This window comes from Octopus sinensis, linkage group LG20, assembly GCF_006345805.1.
Source record: "Octopus sinensis linkage group LG20, ASM634580v1, whole genome shotgun sequence".
NCBI lineage: Eukaryota > Metazoa > Mollusca > Cephalopoda > Octopoda > Octopodidae > Octopus > Octopus sinensis.
The window spans coordinates 21,912,778-21,922,777 of NC_043016.1; the positions used below are offsets into that span (position 1 = coordinate 21,912,778).

Sequence of the window (10,000 nt, forward strand, 5' to 3'; positions counted from 1 at the left end):
ATATATATATATATATATATATATATATGCACACAAAGAGCCATGGAAAGAGAATGCCAAAGTTTAAAAAATGATAAGTTGAGAAACAGTTAGATAGAAGTGGCAATAGGTTAATGGATATTATCTAGAAATAAAACTCTGAAATGGTCCTTCAGAGAAGATATATGTTTATAAGAAAGTATAACTGATGGAATAGCAAACTGACAGTGGACACTACCATGTTTTCCCACTTGTTTTTTTTCTCAATGTAAAGTTGGAATGAAAACTTTAAATTCTTTGCCACCCTGCCCATGGATCGTAGAGAGAGAACACACTGAGGCCTTCATCCAGCAGTATATTGAACATGTATAATGATGATGTATGTACAGTGTGATGCACCTCAGGCTTTTAATAATGTATGTGCGTGTATATGTGCATATGTGTATGCACATACACACATATATCATCATCATTTAACATCCGTTGTCCATGGGTTGGAAATTTTGACTGGGCTGGCATACTGGAAGGCTATGCCAAGATCCAGTCTGATTTGGCATGGTTTTCTACAGGTGGATGCCCTTCCTAATGTCAACCACCCCAAGAGTGTAATGCTATGAATGTGATTTTGCTCAGCTTCATGGGTCTTCTTTTCGAGCACAACATAATGCCAAAGGTCTTGGTCATTGCTTCCATGAGGCCCAACACTCGAAAGGAACTTAGCCACCTTGCCTCCGTGAGGCCTGCTCAAAAGGAACTCAGCCACCTCACCTCTGTGAGGCCCAACACTCGAAAGGAATTTGGCCACTTTGCTTTCATGAGGCCTAACATTTAAAGGTTGATTTTTTTTTTTTTTTTACATGCCACCAGCACTGGTGCACTTGGCTTGATGGGTCCTCTTAAGCAGAGCACATCGCCAAAGGTCTTGGTCACTAGTCATTGCCTCTGTGAGGCTCAAAGTTCGAAGGTCATGCTTCACCACCATGTCTTATGTCTTCCTGGGTCTATATCTATGTTTGTAATCAGTTAATATTCTTTTTTCATTCTGGCATGGGATGTATGGTTTGACAGCATTTGATGGGTTCATTGCCCCATTGTCTGCTGTAACATGTTTTCTGTTGTTGGATACCCTTCCTAACACTAACCACTTTATGTGTACTGTTTTTTTTTTAATGCCACTATTATTAGTGAGGTGGTTTTAAAAATTTGTAAACACTTGAGAGAACATGTGATAATTATTCTTGTTAATTAGATCTCAAAGTACATATAAAGCTATTGGGTTGAATAATCTCATTTGAATATGAAACCACAGGGAAATTTTGTTTTTTTTTGTTTTCTTTTTTCTTTTCAATTCTGGTTCCAAAAAAGAATTATTAGTTTGGTTGCCATGCAATTCACAAGACTACAATCCCTGAAGGTGGGGGTGGGGGTTAGCTGAATATTCAAAACCTTCAGATACACTTCATTCATTATCTTCAGTCTCCTTTCATAATGAATAGAGTTAGTAGACTCCAGATTCTTTTCAGCCCAATTTTCTGTTGGGATTAATTGCTTTCGCCTTTACCTCTTCAAAGGCACTCACAGGCAGTGAGGGTTTGTACACAATATTGTCCTTCTCTTTGTCTGACTGTCATTTAATGTTGTCACTTCCTGACTACTCAATAAGTTAAACTACCATTGTATTTGTGGACGTATTACCTTCTCCTAGAGATATGCTTTAGCAAAAGCCTGCCTCACACTCACAGGTTTTACAGCATGCTGGATACTAAGCCATAATTTTTAAGTCTCTTTACTATTATCAGTTGGGTGTTGATCATGTGTTCTTCCATCATTTTGACAGGTATTGTTTTTGTCCTGCTGGGTTTTCAGCAACCTTCCTCACCAGGCAATGTTTGTGGGTGGACTGGTTTATATGTTGAACTATGCAACAGTTTGTATGGGACTACATACTACCATAGATAACCTGAGCATATGTACACACACATTTTATACACATTGTGATGGTTCCAGCTTGAAGTGAAGAGGGCATTTGCCCTTCTCTCCACCTTCCAGCAAATTTTTAAAAAGTTTTTATAAGGCTCATAAAGAATTGTTTCTCAATTTTTGTGACGTTTCTTTGACTCCAAATTGTTCACTGCTTCTCTTTATAATCTTAAACTTTAACCTACCCTGCACTTGTAATATGAATACACATATGTGTGCATATGATCATAATGTCATCATGGATGTTCAAAGATTGTGAAGCTTTTAGCAGCATTGCAAGTTTTGGCTGATTATTGTAGAGAAGGCGATGTACAATACTGTTTCTTTGATACATGAATTGATTGTGTTATTGAAAGGGAAGTTTACTATATTTTCGTTAAAGAAAACTTTATGTGCATGCATCTAAGCTACAATAACATTTCTCTGAATTGCCATTTAACATAAGGTGAGTTGTATGGTGGGGAAGAATTTTTCATAGCCACAAGCTCAAATCTTATATTTAATTTACCATTTATCACTCTTCCAATGAAAGAGTTGCCTTTTTATTACCATCAAACAATTTTTTTTTCTTTTTTTTTTTCAAGGTTTCATATGTGTACATGTAGTTGCTGGTGCTGACTATGAGTTAAATAGAACATCATTATCACCAACTTTTCTGCAGCTCATTTTCACTCATTTGAAAAATGGCCACTAACATGGCAGATGTTTCGGATGCCGCAACCATTTCGGGTGACTATGATGGAAATGTCGACGTTTCCAGTCAGTCATCAGCAATTGCTGGTAAGTATCATACTCTACTACTTGTTTCAACAGAAGGTGTAAAATTAATGTCCTTTTTGATAGGTGAAATCTGGTAAGTATTCTTGATGAGTAATGCTTAAAGTGAGGCAATGCAGAAATTGTGTTCTATTAGAAAATCTCAATACTCCTATATTGACTTTAAACTCAAAATTCTCTACAGATAATTTAATAGCTCTTTCTTGCTAATTTGATATTACTAGTATCACAAAACTATAAGCATGAATGTATGTGGGAAGGAGAAAATCAAGTTGATCCCCACCTCTCGAATTTCACTTACGCACATAATCACGTGCACACACACACTCGTACACGTTCTTCCTTCTACTTTTGAAGCATCGGGTTACAAGAGATCTCCACTCATGACAGTTGCAAGCCTTGTTGTAAGCCAGCACTCAGATAAGTGTTACATCCAGGTCCTGACAGGTCTGCCCATTTCCTATGCTACTTCTCTCTCTTCCACTGAAGAGAAGATTTTTCTGCCCCTTTGCGAGCTGGCATTGTACTTGGCTGAACATCTTTTTCCATGATGTAACCTGTAAGTTTCTCAGCCAGTCCCTTTCCATCACTTTTTCCTTCATGATGTAGTCAGGCCAAGAAGTTCTTAGTATGACAACTGCAGTTCTTAAGATTTTGTTGGTCTTTTTCTACATCTGGTTGACATAAATTGATGTCAACATGATAGTGAATATATATCAAGGTAGCAAGCTGGCAGAAACGTCATCACGCCAGGCAAAATGCTTAGTGGCATCTCGTCTGTCTTTACGTTCTGAGTTCATATTTCGCCAAGGTCCACTTTCCCTTTCATCATTTTGGGGTTGATAAATTAAGTACCAGTTGTGTACTGGGGTTGATCTAATTGACTGGCCCCTTTCCCCTCAAAATAGTGGTTTATTGATGTAGGTTGTAAATTTTTCCTATATTGAGGTTTGATAAGCTGAAAAAATTATTTTATAACTTATGGTTAACAGCTAGGGTTGCAGACTTTTCTCTATCTCCAACAGCACTCTCTCCAGGTGGGACTTTTCACTACTTTTGAGGAGCTTGTTCAGGCAGTTTTCTATATATTTAATTAGCATTTTACATTGTAATTCAATAATTAGAATTTATAGATTGAATCTTTGTAGTCTTTGCCTTCTTTGCCTAACCAATCATAATATTTGTTATATATTTAACAACAGTTTGATTCAGCTCTACATTACTTGGTTTTGTGGGTGTAGGATATGTCCATCTCATGAAATGTTTGGGGTCAAAGTATTGAGTTAAAGAGATTCAAAATGGCTTTTGTATGTTTAGGTCATGTGATTGTAATGCTATCAAAATATCAGTTATTTTTCTTAGTTTTAGGTTCATGTGCTGTTGGAAGAATATTTATGCCTTTTTGATGGCAGTCTGCAGTGTGGCATATTCAGTGACACCAGTTCCTTGTATTGAGTACTGCACATGGTAGGGTAGATAAGTCAGTTGATCAGTCACAATTCTTTGGAATATAAACACTTTAGCAACAGCAATTACCATGTTTGTATGTGGTTACCACTTTGATGATGTTAGGTTATTAGTTAAGTCATGTAACCAACATAAATAGGCAGTAATGTAGATGGGCAGCTATTCTACTCTTGTGTTGGTATCAGCTAGGCCTAAGTTGGTATGTCTGAATTATCAGTGACTCTAGGTTTGAAGTTCTTTAACAGGGCATACTTCTAGTGATAAAATAGTTTACTTTTCCTATTCATGGATACTGCAGCTTTCTTCATGGAATCCTCAAGGTTGATTGAAAGAGTAAAATACATTATTTTTCTCTTTCTAACTCATTGGATTTGGTGCTGAGTATCCTTCATATACTCTTATTTGTGGAGCCACTCCTCACTAATGCATCAGTATTGTGGAGTGTGTCGCAGTTGAAGATATCTTTGTCTACTGACAGTTTAGAGATTTTTCTGTGGATGCCCATGACTAGATTTCTGATTATAACTGGAGGATGGTTGGCATCTATGTATCTATCTAGTACATCTATCTAGTTGGCATCTATCTAGTACATACCTGTCCTGAGATCTATGCTTATGTTAAGAAGTCAGCCTTTGTAATATTGGTGGTAATTGTTATAGTTAGGCTAAATTATTTTAAGATCTTCCTGAATTTATAGCTTGGGATTGCCAGGGATTGCCAGACCATCTTCAAACTTTTAATAAGGGTGCACTTCTTTATAATATGCAAGATAAATAACCCAGCTGATATCAGCCTCATTATTGCCTCCCCCATGGATTATGCTGATAGCTGGATATGCCACCCTATGCATAGCTGACCTACACACAAGAGCAGGGTGTATAATTTCTACTACCCTTAAAGACTATAGCCAACTCATATTGGTTATAGGACCTCACTTGTAACCTAATATCATAACCTGATGAGTCATCATATGGTTGCTTTCACATGATGATTGCTGTCATTAATGTGTTTATATTTAACGAGGAACAGGTGTTACTGAATATACCAAACAGCTACTAACATTGTCAACATGTGGTCCCAAAAATAAAGAAAATAACCTTGGTAGCATGCAATGTTTACCTGTGCTCACTAATAAAGGTTTAAATTCAAAATGGATTCCATGTGTTTAATGCATAGAATTTGTTTTTAATTGTTATTTTTCAAGACTTTCTGTCTCTGAACATCTTTAAAGCTTTATATGCTTATGAAACTTTAATGTGAGTTGATCCAAACTGTTATTAAGTACATGTGAATCTAACTAAATATGTTGAGTGCTACTTTCATTTGTTCACACACACACACACACACATACATATATATATATATACTCACAAATACATGCATATATCCTTGAAATTATGTCTTTTTGTTGTAGACAACAAAAACGAAAACAAAAAAAGGAAGTTTAATCCACTGGTTGCTGTGCGGAAATTTTTCAAGGGTAACAAAAAGAGATCTAAATTGAAAGACAATGAAGAAATAAGTATTGTATCTATGAGAGCAAAATCTACCAGTGCCTTACACCGCCAGTCTGTTGAAGACTATGATGAGGAAGATGACGGAGGGTTAGTATGCTTTTTTTTTCTTTTTTAATTCACAAGCTATTGTCTCTGTTCAAAACACAAATCTATCCTTCTTTATTACTGCTTGCTTAAAAACCAGCACTGTTGCTATTTGGGCCACCCCACAAAAAAGGCTATCTAGCATATTAACAAAATAAAACCACGACTGTTACAGGCAATTTCTTCTCTTTGCATCCCCTAATTTTACTACCACTGTTTCTTCCGTGAATTTTCTTTTTACAGAGTCCAAGTAAAACCCACATTGAGTACTGCTTGATTTTAATTGATGATGCTACTACTACTACTACACACACACACACACACGCATATCTTGGACTACACCTAAGGAAGCCATGAAGAAGACTTAGAAAAATGACAACCAGTAGCTCATAGACTGTTTCATTTCTCTGAATAAATGTGTGCACATGCACACACACGTTTGTGTATTGTCATCTTTACTGCTATCCATCACTTGCTCCTTCTCTCTCAGCAAACATGTAGCTGTTATCACTGCACTTTTTGCATCATTTTTCATTACTTCCTTTTTAGTACCTTGTCTCTCAAATCAGTCTCTTCCTTAATTACTTTTGTAAGAGAGGATAGATGGAGAAGCTTTTCAACTTGTTAGCTCAACATCAACACCAACTTAATTGTGCAGAGCAGATCAGTCATATGATAATCCCCTCATTTTCTATACCAATGTCTATATTGTAGTCTTTAAGGGGCTAGGATATGATTTGTAAGCTATTTGGTTGTAGTTTTCAGCAGGTTGAGCAATTGTGTGTGTTACAAGGCCTGATGAAAAATCTTGTCTGCCAGCAAATGAGTTGAGAGAGAGGCAGGCAGACAGGGAGGAGGAGGAGCAAGTGGCTTAGTGGTTAGGGGTATTTGGCTCATAATCATAAGGTTGTGAGTTTGATTCCAGGTAGCAAATTGTGTCCTTTTCACATTGTTCCAGTCAAAATAAGTAGTACCTGTATTTGAAAGGGCCAGCCTTGTCACATACTGTGTTACACTGAATCTCCTTGAGAGCTATGTTTAGGGTACACCAGTGGCAGAGGATGTATAGGCACTGTGGAACTGCAGCACCCTCTATTTCCACTCGATATTATCGATAACATTCAATGTCTTTTTTCTTTAATTCTTTCTTTATACTTGTACATTATATAATCCTTAAGCTTAATGCCAGTAGCCATCCCCTACTTTATGAAAAAAATATAAAAATCCTTATATAGAACTGTACACTTCACAGTTCCAGCAGTGCAGTGTTTGGCTATTGTGCGCATGCTCACATGACCAAGATAGGAAGCTACACACTAGAGAGAGAGAGAGCACTGTCTTTCACACATTGCTGACCCTTGTGTATTAGTGAAAGGTAGTTTTTTTTTTTTTTTTTTTTTTTTACTCCATGTGTGTTGTACTTAAAAACATGTTTATATTCTTGAATGTGATAAAGTGTAGAATTAGATTATTATCTTGTTCCCAGCTTCAGTGTTGCTGCCAGGATTTGAAAAATAGGGCAAATTTCTCCCCCTTATTTTGTGATTTAAAAAGCGAAGAGGAATTCTCAGCAGTGTTCTGTGTGAACAAATTAAACACACTACCTGGCAGTGGCTAAAACTTGAACCAATCAAGTTTGTGTAAATCTTTTTATATGTTTGTTTCCTTTTACACAATATTAAAACAGCTAAAAATTTTCTGAAGCAGTACCCTAACTAATTTTATCTACAAGCTGCCACTGGGATAAAAGCATGTGTGGAGTGCTCAGCTAACTTGCATGTTCATTTCATGAGCAGGCTGTTCTATTGATCAGATTAACTGGAACTTTTGTAATCAATGGAGTACCAATTTAAATATATTGTTTAACGTCCACCTTCCTTGCTGGCATGGGTGGGGCGATTTGACTGGAGTTGGCCAGGAAGAAGCCTGCATCAGACTTCTGTGTCTGTTTTGGCAGGATTGTTACAGCTGGATGCCCTTTCTAACAGCAGCAACCATCCAGCAGGATGGACCGAGTGCTTTTTACGAGACACAAGCACAGGCAAGGTTTATACTGCTGGATGCCCTTCCAAATGTTAACCACTTTCCACTTTTTAAGTGGCACTTGCACTGACAGGGTCACCAAGTAACTTACAAGACATAAATCTTTTGATAAGGGAGGGGGCATTGGAGGAGGTGATTTTGTGTCAGTTTATGGACAGTTATAGTGAGACAGAAAGAGGTGTCTTGCAGCAGAAGCAGTACAAGGTTACTTGGTCGGAGTGAGAGAGAGTGGGAGAGAGAGATCAGGAACAAGGACAGAAACAGATGTGCTGCTGTAAAGATGCTGCTGCAAAGAAGATGCAACCAGAAGGAAGAGCAAGTGAAGAAGAGAGTTGGAGACAGCAGGATAGAAATGGTAGCAAAGTGCCAGGCATAATCACAAGCGACAGGGATCAGAATATAAATGGGATGGTTGAGGAGAGGAAAAGAGATATATAGATGGTGGTAAGTGCCAGGACATACTCTTGAGGTTTGAAATTCATAATATAAGTGGCAGGACAGAGTCAAAGAAACATGATTAGAGAGTGGGGAGGGGAATGCATTGAGTGATGGAAACCTGGTTATATAGAGTGGTGGGGGTTACCAGACAGAAATGATACAGACATGAGGACGGGACTGGGGAGGGAGAGGTAAGCATAGTGTATGAAGGAGGAAATGTAAGGAAGAAAAGAGATGTAGCTTGGTTTGTTGGGGTAGGGTGTGAAAAGTTTTCTTAATGTCAGTACTTCTAGAACTCAGTTTTGCTGATGTGAGCGTGTCTTCTCAAGAACCTCATATCGCCAGACATCTTGGTCCATTGTTATTTCCTCCATGGGGCCCAATATCTGTCCATACCACTTCATCCCATGTCTGCAGCAGGTACCAGCCACTTTCAGTGATTGGCACTTCTTTATGCAGCTGTCCTCATTCATATGCATCACATGTCCAAACCAACCTAGTCTTCTCTCTTGCATGCTACATTTGACTTCTCTTATGCCCAACTTTTCTCTCAATACATTTGCTCTTTGTTGTACATGCACATCCAATGAAGCATACTGCTTTCATTTCTCTCCAGCCTATACATGTCCTCTGCATTCAGAGCCCATGCCTCTCTACAATGGAGTATAGCTGTTTGCACATAAGCATCATACAGCTACTTTTCACTCTGTGCGAATCTTTTTGTTGCCAACAGAGGCAATAGCTCTCTAAACTTCCTCCACCCAATTCTTGTTCTAGAAACAATACTTTCAGAGCATCCTCCACCATTGTTAATTTGATCACCTAGGTAACAGAAACTATCTACAACCTCAAGCGAGCCTCCTGGGCATTTGAGACAACATAAGTCCTATGTGTTCTTAGTGCTTATTGTTCCTGTACATCTGCTACATACAAAGATGACTTTATCTGTTAATCTACCTGTGATTCCACTGCACGTCTTATGCTTCCATAGTTTACACTGGGTGCAGCAAATGGAATTTCTTTCAACTCTTTTCCTACATATTGAGTAGGGCCATTGTTTATAAAGATTATCTCTCTCACTCACCTCTCTCTCTCTCTTATACTCTCCCTGTCTCTCACATACTCTCTCCCACCATCTAGTTCATGTGCCATTTGAACTAACAGGTGTGTATGCATGCATATAAATAAGCATTTACATGTGCATGTGACTTACGTTTGCATGCAAGTTAATTTTATTCTTGTGTGGCAATAAAAAGTGAAGGGGATGTCCAATATTTGCTGTAGTTATTTGTCTCTTTGATTTAACAATGTGTCTATGTATCTATATATCAACTTTTCTTCCGATCTATGCATCAACTTGTGATGTATTGGGTCATCCAATAAATAATGCATTTTTTTATACTTCTTTTATTTTTCAAAATTAAGATAGTTTTTCTTTAATCTAAAATATACTCTTGTTCATTTTCTACAATGCTCTTCCATCTATCTGGTTGTCTTGCAAAGCCCCTCTTTCAAAATTCTCTTGTCCGTGATGAAAAATACTCCTCCAGTACTGTTCTGACCTTGTCTATAGAATTCATAGTTTTTTCGTCCAAATGATTTTGAGGAATGCAGAATAAATGATAATCAGATGGAGCAATGTCCGGCAAATATGGTGGGTGGAGCATTGTTTCCCATTCAAACTGCTGCTGCCTTTTGAATGTCATCCTTGCTGT

General features: G+C 37.7%; 1 protein-coding gene across 3 annotated transcripts in view; it reads left to right on the forward strand.

Annotated features, from left to right (window-relative positions):
- Nucleotides 1–10,000, forward strand: part of LOC115222650 (bromodomain-containing protein DDB_G0270170-like) — a 38,001-nt gene that overhangs the window by 5,902 nt on the left and 22,099 nt on the right. Inside the window, exons 2-3 of one of the 3 annotated variants that reach the window (XM_029792969.2) lie at nt 2,544–2,739; nt 5,618–5,807. In XM_029792969.2, the coding sequence (XP_029648829.1) occupies nt 2,643–2,739; nt 5,618–5,807 (287 nt within the window). In that variant the 5' untranslated portion in view covers nt 2,544–2,642. Of the gene's footprint in view, nt 1–2,543; nt 2,740–5,617; nt 5,808–10,000 lie in introns of those variants that run through there. The other 2 variants (XM_036511708.1, XM_036511709.1) reach the window with 2 other exon arrangements.